Below are 18,602 nucleotides of genomic sequence, written 5' to 3'. Positions count from 1 at the left end.
CTCACTTTTTCTAAGGAATTTTTTTTTTTTTTTTTTTTTCGGTTCAGTGTTTCAGAATCTTGCTGTACTAAGCGGGAACTCTGAGGAATGATTCTACAAAATTGAGCTTTCTCAGTTACTTCATGTTGTTTGCCAACTGTTAATGACTTTTCATGTTATATGTACGCTGGAACATGGGAGGAGAAAAACCTGAATTCATGGGCAAGCAGTAGGATTAAGGTCTGGTGAATTTTCTTTGAATTTGTTTAGTTAGTTCGGAATTGATTTTTAGTGTACATTGCGAGCCAATTTCTAAAGTTTAGGTAATCTAGTCTGTCTTTTAGTACTTATATATGTGAGTCTAAACTGCATGGCTTATGCACCTTGATTAGGGGATCTTTATGTTAACTGGTAGTGAATGAATGTGTGCACTACTTAATGTGATTTTTGACGAGTCCTGGTTTACTTCATAATCCCTATTGGTGGTTTACTTCCTAATTCCTATTTCTCTGTATTTGTCATTGACGTTAATTCTTATGTGCAGGAACTGCTGGCATCCATTGGATTGGAATTTTCTTGTGGTAAAGCAGAAATAGCAGAAGTATCTAAGTGTGTAGGCGATGTGAGTTATCCTGAAAATCATTTTTTCTTTGTGATATATAAGATGTTGGTATCTACCTCAATATAAATGTCAAATGGGTTTGTGCTTCTTAAATTTTTGTTGAGGTATCAATCAGTGTGGTAAGGTTATTGGCTGTGTCTATGGCTAGGTTATATGCCACCTATCTTAGGCATGGCCGCTGGTGCAGATATTGTGTGGTTTTTCATTTTTAAAGGCACGTGTATAAGGCTGAGTCCAATGGCTCCCTATCCCTTTAAAAGTAGAGCTAAAGTCAACAGATTTTATTCTCTATCATTAATTTCCTTTTTTATATATCTGAAAGGATTTTATTTATATCTCTATTTTACTCTATATATAGAGAGTAAAATAGAGATATAAATAAAAATCCTTTGTATATATACATAGAAAAAAAATAATGATAGAGAGTAAAATATGTTGACTTTAGCTCTATTTTGTTGACTTTAGCTCTATTTTATTGACTTTAACATTATTTTTAAAGGGATAGGAAGCCATTGGACTCAGCCTAAAGTTGTTTCTTTCAGTAAAATCTTCCAAGAAGAAATATTCTTATCTTTACTAGTCCATATGCACGTGATACTCATGTGTCCTGTTTATCCTTTTTTGGTATTCATGTATTTTATTATGTATTTTTGTTCTTGACTTATTTTTTTATTTTCTTCTTTTCTGATAATTTCATATTCACATCATCACATGTCTTATTTATGACTAGGTATTACCCGTGCCTTTGGCACGGATTATTTTAATGCTTTCTTGATTAATATTATGTAGAATTAATTAGAATAAAATGATGGAGATAAATATTGGTACACTATCTTATTCTTTATGTTATGTCTCTTTTTTTTCTTGTTCACTACTAACCTGTTAAGATAAAATAATGTTTTTATTTCTGCTATGTCTCTAGTAGCCCGCAATTCAACTTTTAATTGAATACCTAATGCAAAAGAAAAGGTACTGTGTTGCCATAAAATAACTTAACAAATGAGCAACTTGTATTTTATGCTTCCATATGAGATAGTTGACTCAAGTATTGCACATGCATACATGACTCTAAAATCCCTGTTACCAAAAAGAAAATAATCCAAAGAATATAAATTGATGAGAACTCTCTAAAATCCTGTTATTACCAAGGAAAGCCAAGGAATATAGATTGAAAAGATTGACCATTGGCGCTTATATCTTGTTTTGAACACACGAAGACCGTCTAAAAATTGATGTTTCCATATTATTATAAGTTTAATTCCCCCCACCACACCCATGAAGTACCATTTTCTAACAACAACTTCATATTAAGGCCCATTTTCTAACAGCAACTTGGATATTGATAACACACTCAAGAGGGAATGTGATGCCTAAGCTTTTGGCCGGCCTGTACCACTTTCACCAAGCCAGATCAGCTTGTACTGGAAAGGTCTCTTGCAGTGTGTGGTGTGCCAGGTGAATAAAGGTGTTTACTATGAATAAATGTTCTTTAGCGCTGTATTTGAACTTGAATCACTGGCTTTCATTGTAAGTGCAAAATCTTCGCGTCAATTGAATCAAGTACCTCCCTCAATTCCTTATTCCACTTTTAACAACCTGCAATCCTCATATTTTCCAAAAAAGAAGAAAAAAAAAGTTAAAATTTGGTTACAACATGATCTAGCAAGCAATTTTAGACAAACCCATAATGAGGTGTGCCAAGTGATCAAAACAACTAAAATTCAAATATTTTAGAAGGAATGTGTCTGCCAAAGCTTTTGCCCCATACAACTTTCATCCAAACATGTCTAATGCAGCATTGTAGCCTATGCTCAATAAAAACTCCAAGCTAGATCAGTTAAATTCCACTGTAGTCCAACCTATGCCTCCCTGCAATGCTTACCATTCAAAAAAAAAAAACTGATAATGTAACAACAAAATCGAACTACAAAGCAAATTAGGAGAACCCCCAACAAAAAGAAGTATGGGTGACTAATTTTTGATGTCGGGATATGCTACGTACAAATCAATATAATACGTGGATCCAAAACAAACCATCAGCTTATTATTTGAAAATTTTCATGACGTGGAAGAAAATGAATTATGATACATATGGCACTAAAACAAATAAAAAAAAAAAATTGTATAAGCAACATTTACGTTGGGTCGATTTGGCCACTGAATGGAGAATATCAAGATGGACAATGTATAAGTTTGAGAACACGTACTCATGCATCCAGGAATATCTTTTCGAAATCCCTACACACTTTTATGAAATCCAACTCCTCATTGAACAACTTAGTAAGCACCCCATTCTAGGCTCAAGGTTGTATAACACCTTGACCAAATTTACATTTATCGACGGTGGACTGAAATGTCCCAGTGCTGGTTGGATTGGCCGACTGACCTTACATTTTCATATATTAATTTCACTATGCGCTAAGCATTCCAAACCAATCACAGGTCTCCCATAAGCATGGCTCAACAAAAAGATAAGCAAATAATCAATGACTGACCATCAAAACTCCACAAAATAAAAATGGGAAAATAATGAAGGAGAGTACCGCAAAGAGGCACAATCAATAAAGTGGATCAAAGAAATAGTTCAGGTATGAAAGTTACCAATTTTGGTGACAACCCATTCCCAAGGAATTACTACATCATTTGAAGCTTCGATTTGGCATAATTTAGACTTATGCTCAACGTTCAACTTCAAATGCATAGTTCAAAAATATAAATAGAGGCAAAGCAAACTATGAAACACTCTACATGATAAAATTTGGCAAATAATAAAGAAGTACGACAAATAAGAAAATGGGAAAGGAGAATCACGATATGTAATGAAATAACGCCATCAAGCAGTATCTTAGGCACTTTCCCAACGGCACTATAAGTTGCATTTTTCAATTCTAAATAGATAGTAGTGCTATGTTCAACCTACTCAGGCAGACACTACACCAGAATTGCTGAAAAACGACACCAGCTTAGGACTCTCATGACCGTCCTTAATATAGGACTGCAAAAATCGTCGTATATGGCATTAGACCGTCGTGTACTGATCTAAGCTAAAATAGAGGACGGGTTTTAGTGTACTAAATACACGACGGTAGAGGTAGTTCTGGAACTCGTCGCTTAGGTGGTGGGGCTAGTTTTTCTTTCTTGGGCTCACGATCTTTTCATTCTCGCCGCTCATTATTTTCCATTCTCGCGCTCATTATTTTCACCAACACAGCCAGAAACACCAGTGGAAAGAGAGAGAAAAAAGGGGGTGACTTCTAACAAACCGTTCAGACCTTCGGCAAGGAACAACAAAGCAAAGAGCTTGTGAGCTTCTGTTAAATTGTAAGCTCTCTCTCTCAAAACATAAATAATATTTATTTAATGATTTTAAAGCTTCAAGTTTGTGTATTTTCGACTGATTTTTGTTTGTTAAATTGATTTATTGTTCACTAAACTGAAATGGGTACTTGAAACTTCGATCAAATCAAAGTTCTTTCTCCAAATTGAGGTAAAGTTCTTTCCTTTCTTCATTCTTTTGCATTTCTTATTGTTTTATGACTACGAATTAAATGGGGTTCGTTGAATCTATCATGGGTATTTGTTATTTCGATTTTTCTTTGATGGGTATGAAATATTCATCTATTTTTTGGTATTTGGGTTATGTTAATTTGATTGATATTGAATTACTTGGTGCTGGAATGAACACAATTTAAGTTTTCTCTGCACTCTTCTGTTTCCTGCTGAGCCGATTTTGAATCTATAATGCTTATACCTCAAATCTCATGAACAGTAAAATTGTTTTCTCGTTCCAAATAAACTAGTTAATTTTTGTTGTAAAATGCAAGTTTTAACTCAAGAATCTAATGCAATGGTATAGTAATACTTTAGGAATTATGGAGGAATGGTGATTATGATTGTTAGTGTTATTTCATTTACGGAGAAAAAATTGAGAACCCTCGCTCTATCTTTCTTCTTTTCCCTTTCCTGCAAGTTCCAAGCTAAAGACGATTTCCATTGAAATCCCATCTCCCCCAATACCTGATTTGAAAGAGAACTAATAAAAAAAAAAAAATTAAGAAACAAATTTTGATGTCGGAATTCCTGAAATTACTAGGCGAATTTTTTTTGGGAGGCACTATACCGGATGGAAGATTAAAAGACACGTTTATCGACGCCGGTCATGTGTCTTTAATGGCAATTTGATTTTTCTGTTTTGCTTCTGTGCCCGTCAATTTGCAAGTTCGGCGATTTGGTTCTCTGTTTAGAGTTAATTTTGTTTGGGTTGATGCTTGTTTTGTGTATTTCAAGCAATCTAGGTTCCAATTAGAAGTAATTTGAAGAAATTCATCTAGTGAATCCATTTTGTTATTGATTGTTTGATAATTTTGGGTTAAATATTGAATATTATTGATAAGAGTTTGTAAATTTGGGGCAAAATTGCAAAAAAATGAATTTGGTTCTTAGAGCGCCAGGCAATAGAGAAGAGGCTTCAGTTGGTTGGAGTTACAACTATACTTTAGCTTGCAAATATGAAGAAGTTAGTGTCCCTGTCGTGGAGGACTTGATCATTATTTCAGATGGGTTACACAAGAGTAGAAGTTCTTGACATGGTATATTTTTAATTTGTTTGTTCCCTTCAATTAACCAATGTGTTCTCATGTTTTGCTAAGCTTTAAAGTTTGAAATTGTTTGCTTGCAGGAGAAGTCCATTGTTAACATATTACAGTTTAACATGTCTGTTCCAACCCCATATGTGTTCATGACTTCATGAGGAGGTTTTTAAAGGCTGCTCAATCTGACAAGGTCAGTACAAATATTTTTCAACACGTCTTGTTTAGTCTTTAACTTTCTTGTATAAATGGATCATGGAATTTATTGTTTTGTTAGAAGCAAGTCTGCCACTATCTTTTGCTTCTATCGAGTGCCTCACAACACTTGTGCTGTATTGGGGATGCACATTGGACATGAATCTAGCCAACTGAGATGCAAGCAGATCTGTAACACCCCTCTTTTTCGAAACCCCTTTTTTATATATTTTGACGTACTTGTTGAAAAATTCGTAATGCTTGTTGATTTGTTTGTTATGTCACTGATAAAACTGTTATAATAATATACCATAATAGGAAAGTAAAAAGAGGTGGATGGGCCTGACTTTGGGTTGGGTTTTTTTTTTTTTTTTTTTTGAGAAAAAGGGGGGAGGGGTCAACCAGAAAAAAAAAAAAAAAAAAAAAAAAACAAACAGGAGAGAAGGGGTTCTTAGAGGTTTGATTTCATCTTCTCTATCTCTTTTTAACTTTTCATTTCACAATCAAGAATTAAAGAAGGTTATTTGGAGATGGAATTTTTGTTTTTCAGGTTTCTACTTCAAATTGAGGTGTTGTTGCCGCGGCCATGTATCACTTGTTTTCACTTTGATTTCTTAGGCATCTGAATTTGGTGAGTAAACCATGTGTTTATTGATTGATTAGTAGCATTATATAGGCCTGTAACTGTTTTGAATGATGTGAATTCATTGGATTCTTGTTATAGGGTTTTCATTTTCAGAACTGTTCTTGGTAATTTAAGCATAGAAAACTCGTTTTTGATCTTTTTTATATGAATCCAATGCTTGTTTACTGTAGACACACATATCTACAACTTTCGTGTTTTGTAAAATTTCATATCTAGTTGTTTTGCATATTGAAATTGAAGCTGAAGTTTGACGCAGAAACTGGGACTGAAACTGAGCAGTATGCGGTAATAAAATCTGATAAAATAAAAAAATTACTCTTTTGTGTAGACTCCAAAACCAGTAGAATCTAGACTTATAGAGGTACAATCTCGTGTTTTGACCTGAGTTCATACTCGTGATTAAGATTATGAAAACTGACTTCAATATACAACAACTGTTGGCACACACATTCTGGACAGGTTGTATTGTAGGAAGTGTATAGGACACTATACTTCGTAGATTTGTGCAAGGCCAAAACCTAATGAAAGCTTATAGAGTCTTCTATCCAGTTCAGCAAGCCTCACTCAATTTGGATGAGTGTGGAAAGAGAAATGACCTTGACAATTATGCGTGCCAGAAATTGTGTCTGTCAGAAAACAGTTTTCTGCGCAGTGGTTGATCCCAGTTTTAATAAAGTTAGGAGGAGAGTTAGATTTTTTGTAAAACACGAAAGAGTAAGGTCTGTGGGTTAGCTTTTAAACGCAAAAAACCTTGTCGCTTTTGGATACGTGTGGAAAGAGTTGTGCTATTTAGAAGATAGCGTCAAAAAATTTAGTTTGCTGAAAATTAGGAATTTTACCAAGTTTGCGCTATAATTACTCATAGTTAGGCAGAGATTAGGACTTCGGGTTGCACATGAAAAATGAAGTGTACATATCATAGTTTTCAAATAATCAAGTGGAGTACCATTTGCAAGAATGCAGGAAAAACTTTAGCAATGACAAGTTGGTTAGAAAACCTACTCTTTTATGTGCATGAACCTAGTTTGGGAAATGTTTCTAGTAATGAATAAAGAGTTTCTTAAACTTTTCTTGGGTGTTTTGTATAGTGTTTGTAGTTTATTTTTAGATGGTGGTTTTGTTTGGAACTGATACGAATCTTAAGATAGTTTTGGGATACCGAACAGTATAGTAAAATTCATTTTTGAGCAATTTTGAATTAATAGGTTCATTGTGCATCACTAGGGCTAAAACCTTATGTATATTATTGTAGGAGTATTTGAAACTTGTTATACCTATTTCTAAAAAAAGGGCTTAAAGAGTCACTTTTGAAGTGTCTTAAAAAGTGATTTGTGTTAGTTCTAGGTTAATTACAAAAGTGTCTTAACTTGTTATAGCTTTTGAGTTTGGACACGTAGCTTAAACTACTAGATTTGACTGGAACAATGCATGCAATCTTGTTTCAAGTGTTTAAGACTGTGCTCACTCTAGAATGTGTGGATTTGATAAGAATGAGCACACTTCTAGAAGTGGTGGGTGAGTGACGGCTGTTCAACAAATACGGAAGGTAAAGACTTTGTCAAGTAGACTAAATATCAGTCCACTGTTTGTTATTTTATTGTAGTGATGTGGATGCCATGGTTTGCATGCTCATGACTACAAGAAGATGGTTATGATTGGAGATGATGCTACTGACCTCGAGGTAAGAGAATTCTTCCAAACCTCCTTTATACCCAGATGGTGTTTGTTATAAAAGTAAAACACAGGCTCCCTTGCATATCTTCAAATTTTGGATCCCAGGGAAATGAAATAAACAAACTTCTTAGTGGAAGTAGACTCTGAATAGAGCAGTCATGCATTATCTTGTTATTCATTTGTTTAGTATTGTTTGTAGTATGTAAGTTCCAGAATCGTTCGCGTGATTATCTTGAGCTGAACCAAAGTTGCTAGTGTCGGGCCAAAATGATATAAAGCTTTCTACTTCAAATAATCTTATAAATTTTTTAGCATCATATAGTATGGTATGTCCCCTAATGATATTTAACTCAATTTTCTTCATCTTTGCCCTTAATATAATATTGTTTACTTTGTGCAATCCTAATTATAAAAGAAGTTACATGCGTAGCTCTTTCTTTTAAGGTACTCTAATTAGATACTTGTGTATTTGTTCTTGTAACAAGCAATGGTCGATTAGTAATGTGTTGGATTGTCACCACTCAACACACTAAAGACAAACCATATGTGGGACTATAGATTATCTAACACCAGAAATGGTAGAGAACATGACCCTTGCTTTTCTTTGTTATGCATTCCTTATGGGACTCCACCATTTTAGACTTTATTTCCAAGTAAGTCGTATGGCTAGCGATTCCTTGAATTTAATTAGCTAGAGGTATATGTATACTCTATGTTTTTTGCTAATGTAGAAATGTGGTCTACTGATTATGAGGTGCATGATGGAGGTTTCAAACTACATGATTTATAATGATTTTTGGATTGCATGCACTTGATACAAGTATATAACTCCATTTGTAGAGAGAATTTTTGCTTTATCATGTGTTAAGGCCGGATAAATGTTTCTTTTGGCAGGAGTGTTTTTCATATTTAACTCTATGTTGCAAGTGTTATTAAGGCTGGGAGACTCGTATATATTAGCTTAGTGTTGTGAAGCAGTGCTTACTTCAGTGACAATGTCTTTGCTTAGGCGGTAAGCAATTAGCTACATTTCTTTGTGTGGAGTGGCGCTGAACTGATACTGCTCCTGCCGCGTTAACGTTGTTTGCCTATGTTTGGGCTACCAGTTGGTTTTATCTTTAGAAAACTCTCAAGGCTATTTACCCTCACGAAAGGTGTGATTCACATGAAAGAACAAAATGTGCAAAGGTGATGAAGATAGAAATTTCAAATTTCAAATTGTTTTTTTTATTATGTTTTTATTCTGCCTTGGATACGTTAAAAGCTTAGTTGTTGGTAACCAAAAGTTTGAAAATATTGTAAATTTTGGAAATTATTATCAATGGATTATATATATTAATTTTTTGAAATGTGTTGTTTTAGTATGCGTAGCTTTTGTGTAATTGATTTTAAAATTTGAGAAATCTCAAATTAGATAACAATTATCAGCAGTGTCCAGGAAAAAAATAGATTCGAAAAAAAAAAATTATTAAAAAAAATAGATTTAAACTAATACGTCGGGGAACAATGTCGTTAATTGACTCCTAAAAACAAAATGCGACGGAAATGCATGTCCCAATTTTGAGAATGTGTAGCTCTGGTGGAAAGGTAATTTACGACGGTTTCTAGTGTCTTAAACTTAACGACAGCATATACTGTCTCATAGCCGTCGCAATTCTAATTCAATTTATCACGTTTTTTTCCGTCGTTAATATTAACGACAGGGCTATTCGCGACGGACTCTGGGACACTATTTCTCGTCGCAAATCTCGATTTAGGACGGATTTAACCGTCGTTTTCAGTCATTTCTGGTGTAGTGAGGTGAGACATACATTGCTCAATCTAGTGAAGACTTCACATAGTATCCTATGGTATAAGAACTACAATGGTCAAAAACATGATTCTTTTGGTAGGGTTTAACTAATATATTGTTGGGGGAATTATTAAAGATATCTTTTTGTGTAGACATCATTTCTTTAAGGTAAGCATTCTTACAACGCCAATCACATTTAAAGAAACCTAAAACCTAACAAATCCTTTTTAAAAAGATAGGCGACCTCTATAAGCAGACTGAAAAGGTGATAAAATGAAATCAAATAGAGAATAAAGTAAAGAAAGTTCTATTGTTGCAAGCTTTAGATCAATGAAGATTGGGAGGTAGAGTTGGAGAAGAAACTTCCTCAAAGAGAACTTTGAATGAAGAAAAGAATAAAGTGTATACTTGCGCTTAAAAATAAATAAGTTCCGAATAACTTACCTTCTATGATGGTCTTAGTCAAATTAACTTGCTTTCATCAATCTTAGCCTCCAAAACACTATTGATTTTGTTATTTGGTTATCTAAGCCACTTTATGTAGAGACTAATACCATACAAAATGTTTTTGAAATAAACAACTACTCTAATAATAGCACGGGAATATATTTTTTCAAGATAGAGTTCAACATTATGGTGTATGTACTTACGCTTTATGACAAAATGAATGTGTAATTGTTTCTCCTAACCAAGACCTGAAAAGGCAAAAGATGAGATGTAAGGTGACTTGCAAGGAGAATTGCTACCATGAGCAGATGAATAGATAAATTCTTTTGCATTAAAGATAGGAAAACAATATACTAAATCAAGAGTACCACTTGGCGTAAAACTATATTCAGCGATTAGTAAGGCTTTTGCATTAAAGAAAAAGAAGAAACAACTCACCTGTTTTTATGGAAATGGAAGTGAACTACTCCCTTGATTCCCTTTTTTTCATGGTGATATCGACGACACTCAAACTGAAAAAGCAGGAGGGGTTTGAAGAAGAGAGCGGAGAGTGGGGATTGCATAGGGTCGTGGGTTTCATTAAGCAAATTAAGAATATGAAGCGTTTTGGGAAGAATACGTGGTTTTAATTCTCAATCATTATGAAAACCTACCCGTTCTCTCTCACTAATATAGTCTAATACTAACCTCAAATGTAGCATACACATTGTCATTGGCCTTCTTGGCCCCAAATAAATGTGTGAAGACTCTATCTCAACCACTGATTTTGTTTGTCTTGTCCTCACTCTAGTGCAATCCCAACAGTAGAGTATCTGACCGCTAAAATGCCTTAACCGTAATATATTTTTGACTTTAATTATTCTAAGACAAACAACAACTTAAGAAAACATAACAACTAATAAATCATATCAAGTGTACCAAGCATATCATCAAATTTTAGAAAAGCAGGTTAAAACAAATCGCACCACATACTCGAGTAATTCAAAACACGTCTACAAATGCTAATACCAATGCCCATTCTATATGGACTGCAACTGCTCAAGTTTGATCATGCAAGAATTAAGATAAAAGAGCTATTGCCCATGTTGTTTGAAGGTCTAAGTAATCCACAACAATGTAAAGAGCTGTATCCACTAATAAATACTATCTCCAAATATATAATCACAAATAAATTGAGGTTGAGATCACGCACACAAATCTCTCCGATTTGCAGCTTGAATAACTTTTGATCACAAATAATTAGGAACATGACAAATGGGTAGAATGTCTAAGTATAGTCGCAATTAAAGAGATGCTTACGATGAATAAGTTAAGGGTGGAAGCGTTCCTAAGAATAGCAACCCACTACCTGCAATGCCCTTAAGGTTAAGCAACCAATTCAAGAAGGTTTTTCAACCTTTTCTCGATATTAGATCTTTCCGGACATTGTGTTATAAAGCAAAGAAGGCGATATATGTAATGATATTAGCTTATGTTAGTAAGTATACGATGATGAACTTCAAGCTTCAAATGTGTAGTTCAACAAAAGAGATTACTTATTGGAATATCCCATGTTAAACAACATAAGAAAAATTGTTTGGGCATGGTATCGTGGGCATCAAACTTTTGACTGAATTCCCTAAGTAGATCCAACGTAACAATCTAAAGTGCCATTATAAGAAACTATTCACATACATACAACGTTATAACTCACTCGGTGTATACCATACTACTTCAAGAACCATAAATAATTTTGTGTGCTTGTACATATTCAAAGATCAAAGACCACTTAGCCTTTCCAATCTTTGCTATTGCTTCAACCTCACTTAATCATAAATTGAATAAATTTAATCTCTGAAAGTTTAAATAAGAACCCTTGTGCATTGATACTCCTTTAAAAGCCTACATTTATTCGAGTGGAAGAGAAGCATCACATTTTTCAAAAAGTTGAGGAAAAGAAAAAAAATCTAAAGCTAGTGCAGTAAAAAGTTATCAAATTGAGACCAATAAACTACCTACATCTCAATAGCTAGCAACAACAAAATATTTTCTTTTTCCTGATTGATTAGGATCAAAGTGTGTATCGATTTCAATTCAAATAGCCCAACTAAACTATAAATCAATCTAGTGCTTTTTAATGGCGATTCTTTCACACCAATCCAAATATCCATGGATTAGAAATTAAGTGTGCCCATAAATCAAATCAGAAATTTAAAGCACACTAAAATGCATATAAGCTACAATACGAACAATACAAAACGTTTCCTTAAATTTCGCAACTAAGGAAAGATAAGCAAAAAATTAAACAATAGTAAGCAAAAACTTTTAACCCAACTGTGCACTCGATCAAAACATTGTGATCATAATAAGTGAATCTTACCAGGACTGGTTAAAACTGATTAGGAATGTGCGAAAAATGATACCACACCAATCCAAATATCCATGGATTAGAAATTAAGTGTGCCCATAAATCAAATCAGAAATTTAAAGCACACTAAAATGCATATAAGCTACAATACGAACAATACAAAACGTTTCCTTAAATTTCGCAACTAAGGAAAGATAAGCAAAAAATTAAACAATAGTAAGCAAAAACTTTTAACCCAACTGTGCACTCGATCAAAACATTGTGATCATAATAAGTGAATCTTACCAGGACTGGTTAAAACTGATTAGGAATGTGCGAAAAATGATACCATTTCTGATGACATAGAATGATAGAACCATGAAAAAACAAAGAATCACACTCACATCATCAAAAAAATAAAATAAAAAATGATCAAAATAAAATGTGTACGGCCATACGGAGTACCTGAGAAGATAATCAAACTACTGTAGAGAGGGATAGCGGGTTTTAGAAGGTGAAAAAGGGATGGAGAGAATGAGACTTTATCAGAGAAAGAGTTGAATGTTAGAAATTAAATGATGGAGTAATTAATCTGAAGAATCCCATGCTAATGAAGATAAAATTGATCCGAGGTATAGATGTTAAAGCATGCGTGAATCTTGGGCGTTTTATGTTTCAAAGTTGTTTTCATTTCCTTACTCCTGTTTTTACTGGCACTTAATTTGAATATTTGGAGTTATTTATGCCCAAGAATCATAGTTTCTACCGTTTATTACAACCTTAATTAAATGACAATTAATCTTAATATTTGGGGTTATTTATGACCAAGAGGCCAAGAGTCATGGTTTCTACACTTTATTACAACCTTAATTAAATGACACATTAAAAACTACTCAAAGGTGTTTCGAAACGATATGGAGCATACACCTATGCCCCATCAAACGCAGATCCCCACGCGATCCCGACCACCCTTTGTCCTGCCATTGTGTTTTATTATAATAGATGATGTGCATTTTCTTAAAGTTAGAAAGTTGAATTCTATGTTAAAGTTTACATTAACTTAAGAAACTAATTGCCTAATTACTATGAAAACATTATGCGATTTATAAATTTTTTGCTTTCTTAGATGACTTTTTAGCCAGTTTTCTTATTTGTACCGAGAACTATACCTAATTACATATTTAAGTAAAATTATTTTACACTATTTAAGTGTTCACGGAAGCATATTTGACTTTTTAGATCATTTTTTCTAGATTAAGGAAAAATAAACAGATGAATACATTTGTCAAAATTTCTAATCATGGAACAATGAGCTCATGTGTGAGACCCACCATGGCTTCCAGTTATTACTTGTAGTTGTAAAAGTTTGGGGATTAAAGTGTAAAGTTACTACAGTAGAGAAGTAAGTTAGATGGGATCCAGTGGAAACATGGCATTTGCTAGTTCATTGTTTACCGCTTTCCATTAGGCTAGAATTTATTGCATTTAGGAAGATAATTGGAAGAAAATAAAAAAATTATGGAAGACACGGATGAATGGATGGACAACTTAAAGGGCTAGCTCCTATCAGCCTGATTGTAATGTGGAATAGATTTGGAGCTTCCTCATAGAGTAAATCTCTAGTCGTTTTTCAGATCTGTTCACATCTTTTTGTCTGCTATTGTTGTTCACTTATATCAGCAAATCAGCAATAACCTTGAATTGATTTTAGCGTAGATTATGGTTTAGAAGGCATTATTACAAAAATTCACTTATATTGGTAGTGTCTCATATCGTTGTGTCACATGACGAATGATACTGTTAAATATCTGTCAAATTACAAAAAGGTGGTTTGTTCTTTGAAGGTGTATTGATGATATATCCAAAAAATTATGAGCAGGCATTCTTGGTGACAGTGCGAAAGAAAAAACGCGTTGGCTACACATATGAATTAACGTTAAAATTCAAAGGCAAGTTATTACGGTCCTGAGACTTGAATTTTGTTCTTCTTTTCTATTGAATCTTTTTAGTAAATGGATGGACAATGGAATCAGGAGAATGGTTCGTCGAAGAGGAGAAAAAGAAGGTCAATGGCCATATAGATATCTCAGAGTTCTCCTTTGGTGAGCTGGATGATTTGCGGGTACATAGCTTAAGTTCTTTCTTTTATATTATAAAAGCATGAGGAAAGTAGAACATAAGGGAAAATATGAGAGCAAAAATGACAAAAAAAAAAGAAAGGTATGGAAAATGAATTGCTTGCACAAAAATGTTGAGCTAATTTAAGCTAGTTAGCATGTGTGTAAATACTACGTGTTGGTATAAGATAGACATATAAGTAATGACATTGTCAATATCTTATTCGGTAGAAAGAAGAGACGGTTCACATCTCACCTCAGAGGGATGGAAACAGTTTTCAACCTTATCTGTTTCCACACATGGTTAAGGCTACCCACCTCGGTGGATCTTACCAAATTTTAACCTATTAAAAGAAAGCAAATATTTTTAATATGCTTGTATAGTTATAAATGGTGTAGAATATAGGACATCACAAAATTATAAAGTTGATCCCTGCATGAAATTTTCCGTTTTCCATTTTTCCTTTTAGTTTTAGTATTTTTGCAACAGTCTTGTAGTTCACTAGTTCTAGAATTACTTAGGAACCCTATATTGTCTATTTTCGTAGGTTTGATTGTTTTAATTAGCTAGAGCTAAAATTTTAAGATTAATAATGACTTTTACCCAATATAATAAGTAGTTTTTATGATGATTAATTTGATTATTTTCTTGAACTCTATCTTCTACTTGCATTCTTCTTCTCTATTAGGCTAAGTCCAATGGTGCGGCAAAACACCAAATTTAACGTAAAATGTGATCCAATGGTACGTTAGGCTAAGTCCAATGGTGCGGCAAAACACCAAATTTAACGTAAAATGTGATCCAATGGTACGTTAAAATGTTATACCGCCAACGCTATCTTTATAAATTTCTCTATTTTTGCAGTCAATTTTAATGTTATAGCGTATGCTCTGTACGCCATTGCCAATGGCGGGCAATCAAAAAAATCCAAATTAGTCTTACACGCCATAGCCAGTGGCGGGTAGGAATGTGAATTAATTCAAATAATAACTTACACGCCACTCACAATGGCGTACATAATTCAATTATGATTTTCCACCCGCCACTCCCAATGACAGTTAGAATTGATTCTTTTTTTTTTGTTTTTTTAAAAACTTAATTTATGCAATTACCATTCTATCCTACCCTTTTAATTTTTTTTGATTTAGTTGTATTTCTTTGTTATAATTTCAATTTTAAGATTAAATTTATTCCGATTTGCAACAACTTAATTAATTATTTAAATAAAACATTTATTGAAAATAAAAAAAACAACAAATTAAAAGGAAATACATTAAAAATACATCAAATACGTACGAAACATTTAAAATTCTTAATCAAATTAATCAATCGCTTTCTCCGTATTCTTCAAAGTGCAAATTTCTTGAAGGAGTCCGTGAATTGCGAAGAGTTTGATCTTTCAAAATTTGTTTCTTTTATGTTTTTTGTACCATTCTTTTCCTTGAGGTGTCATAGTCGATGTATTTGTGCTCATGATCTCCTTTTCCCATGCCAATGTCTCACGGAATTTTTTTTTTTTCTGCAAGTTTAATCCTTGAAGGATTAAACGCTTCACTTTCATAGAATTTTTCCCATGGCCGATTCTTTGCCTCAATGGCCTCCATCGCCCGTTGAGATTGTCGCGTTAATTCTTTGAGAGAAGTTTCATTTTGACTATCAACTTTTTTTTTTTTTGATTTGTCTCTTCCACAATCCGGTCTTTTGATGAACCGTGTCTTTGCATTTCAGAATCAGTGTTCCCCATGCCATCTTGTTCGCTTTTATGAAGCCGGAGACCGTTATGAAAATTAGTTTGAGAGAAACCAGGTGTAGTTGGAATTGAATGGCGCCCATTTTTTCGTAGTCTTTCAAAATAAACCACGATGATCAAATTTGAAGGGTTTATTATCTGAAGACCTGGTGACATACAACTTCTTTGCTTGCTCCATCTGTAAAAGAAAAAAAAAATAGTTTGAGTTTAATCAATTATATTCTAGCTAAATAATTGATATATATATATATATATATATATATAAAATATCTTACAATGTCCATTTCGTTACTTCCTAATCTGTTCATATCCTCGGCTTGATTCAAACATTCACGAAATAAAGTAACTGCTTTATTTATAAGTTGCCAACAACTTGTAACACTTCTCATAGTTCGTGCCTCTGTAAAACCCCGTATCATCCTCTGATTCTCAAATTGTTCTTTAATTTTATCCCACAATATGTTGCCTGATTGATTTGTTCCGGTAATTGGATCAATTGAATTATCCAACCATGCTTGGCATAATACTGTGTCTTCATCAATGCTAAATGATGATCCTCTGCTTGACATTGTTACTGAAAGAGTGAAAGAGAGAGAGATAAAGACAGTATTATTGATAATACAAAAATAAAATATTACTGATGTTTGCGGGAATGTGACTTTCAGAGAGGAAAAGACATTCTTTTTATAGGGTCAGATTGAATTATTGAATTTTACTTTCTTGTGGTCTGTACGCTATTGATTAGGGTCATTGGGTTGTGGGCAAGATTGTAATGAATTATGTAAGAAATTATTGGGGTGTGTGCAAGATAAAGAATTGTGGGCAAGATTGAAATGAATCATGCATGCATGGAATCTATTTATTGGGGTGTGTGCAAGATAAAAAATTATGTAAGAAATGCATGTAATCTATCTAGAGTACTAGAGTACGCATGTTGCATGTGTACTCTCCTGGCCCTCCACCAGCATATATAACATAACTCTTCGCAAGAAATTAAACCAATTTGCTATCTCACACAATTTTTAATATTTTCAATTTTTATTCCATAATTTATTTACTAGCAAAATGAATTCTGATAGTGATAATGATTATGATTCTAATTCCCAGAGAAGACGACGTATTGAAAGACACTTCATGCATGAACAAGAAGTGTTGACAGCAGTTGCACTCGCAATTCAAATGAATCTTGTTACAGCAGCTCATATCATTGAAAACTCTAATCAACCAACTCTCCGTATTGGGTCTGTCCCAGGACGCACTTATAGAAATCGTAATAGGGCAACGGGAAATGCTCTCTTAAAGGCCCGATTATTTCGGTGTCAATCCCACATATAATGAAGTTTTATTTCGGAAGCGCAACAGAATGAGCAGTCACCTATTCTTGAGGATTAGGAGTGGTCTTAAGGAACATAGTGATTTCTGGATGAAGAAATATGATGCAGCCAATAAACCCGGTTTGTCGTCACACGGCAAAATAATGTGTGCATTGCAAATGCTAGCAAACGGAAGCCCAAATGATTCAATGGATCAAGATTTTTTCAGATTGCACCTGATCAACAACACTCTCCTTTGTTAAAATGTTTTTGCAAACATGTGGTGGAGAGATTTGGTGCACAATATCTGAGATCTCCAAATGAAGAAGACATTGCCAGATTGCTCCGTGTTCTTTGAGTTAAGAGGTTTTCCGGCATGCTTGGCGCCTAGATCGTATGCATTGGACATGGCAAGCATGTCCAATGGAATGGGCAGGACAGTATACTGGACGACATGGATCAGCAACTCTTGTACTCGAGGCAGTTGCTTCTTTCGACATGTGGATATGGCATGCTTACTTTGGTTTACCAAGTACTAATAATGATGTTAATGTTTTGTGGCGCTCTAATCTTTTTCACAAACTACCTCCGGCAAACTATTCTCTTATGGGTAAGGACTATACTGTTGGTTATTACTTGGCTGGCGGTATATATCCTCAGTTGTCTACACTAGTGAAGGCGAAAAGGAATCCTAAATCAAGAAGAGATAAATTTTTTACGCTGATGCAAGAATCTTATAGAAAAGACGTTGAACGAGCATTTGGGGTTCTTCAATCTCGTTTTGCAATTGTTAGAGGCAAAGCTCGCTTGTGGGACAAAGATGTGCTCCATGATGTTATGTCGGCGTGCATTATTTTGCATATATAACATGATTGTTGAGGAAGAACGACATAACTATTTGAACGCTTACGTTTATGGAGACTCTGAATCTATTATTAACCATGATTACTTTGAAAATCCTAATATAGCAGAAATTGTTCCCGACCAAAACCCCAATTCAGCTGAATTTCGTAGAGTCTTGCAACGCGTGGCATATGTGCATAATAGGCACAAGCATGTGGAATTAGAGCAGCGTCTGATTAACCATTTATGGGAATGGCGTGATCGGAATTAAGATGTGTTTATGTCGTGCATTTCTTATATGTTTCCAG

At 34.0% G+C, this 18,602-nt stretch overlaps 2 protein-coding genes, 1 long non-coding RNA gene and 1 other non-coding gene across 10 annotated transcripts; all 4 read left to right on the top strand.

Annotated features, from left to right (window-relative positions):
- The first annotated feature begins 24 nt into the window (after positions 1–24).
- On the top strand, positions 25–14,458 carry LOC147523127 (uncharacterized). The gene is made up of 4 exons (XM_086597212.1): positions 25–219; positions 524–601; positions 14,150–14,219; positions 14,304–14,458. The coding sequence occupies exons 1-4, from the start codon at positions 160–162 to the stop codon at positions 14,432–14,434; spliced, it is 339 nt and encodes a 112-aa protein (XP_086453338.1). The 5' UTR covers positions 25–159; the 3' UTR covers positions 14,435–14,458.
- LOC147523128 (uncharacterized) lies at positions 3,715–9,066 on the top strand. Of its 7 annotated transcripts, none has more exons than XR_015215731.1 (9): positions 3,717–3,922; positions 4,071–4,088; positions 5,053–5,190; positions 5,280–5,383; positions 5,468–5,577; positions 5,773–5,842; positions 5,936–6,016; positions 7,635–7,712; positions 8,600–9,066. It is a non-coding gene; the product is annotated as an uncharacterized LOC147523128 (long non-coding RNA). The 7 variants fall into 7 exon arrangements; XR_015215718.1 differs by having other exon boundaries at positions 3,720–3,922; positions 5,045–5,190; XR_015215730.1 differs by having other exon boundaries at positions 3,717–4,088.
- A 150-nt stretch (positions 14,459–14,608) lies between the features above and the next one.
- LOC147523126 (U6atac minor spliceosomal RNA) lies at positions 14,609–14,731 on the top strand. Its single transcript, XR_015206347.1, has one exon. It is a non-coding gene; the product is annotated as a U6atac minor spliceosomal RNA (small nuclear RNA).
- Positions 14,732–17,874: 3,143 nt separating this feature from the next.
- On the top strand, positions 17,875–18,318 carry LOC147523125 (uncharacterized). The gene has a single exon (XM_086569648.1). It carries the CDS (start codon positions 17,875–17,877, stop codon positions 18,316–18,318), a length of 444 nt encoding a protein of 147 aa, XP_086425774.1.
- The last annotated feature ends 284 nt before the right edge of the window (positions 18,319–18,602 follow it).

This window comes from Coptis chinensis, chromosome 1 (assembly GCF_015680905.1).
Source record: "Coptis chinensis isolate HL-2020 chromosome 1, ASM1568090v1, whole genome shotgun sequence".
NCBI classification, from domain to species: domain Eukaryota; kingdom Viridiplantae; phylum Streptophyta; class Magnoliopsida; order Ranunculales; family Ranunculaceae; genus Coptis; species Coptis chinensis.
This window is presented reverse-complemented; position numbering and strand designations above follow the sequence as displayed.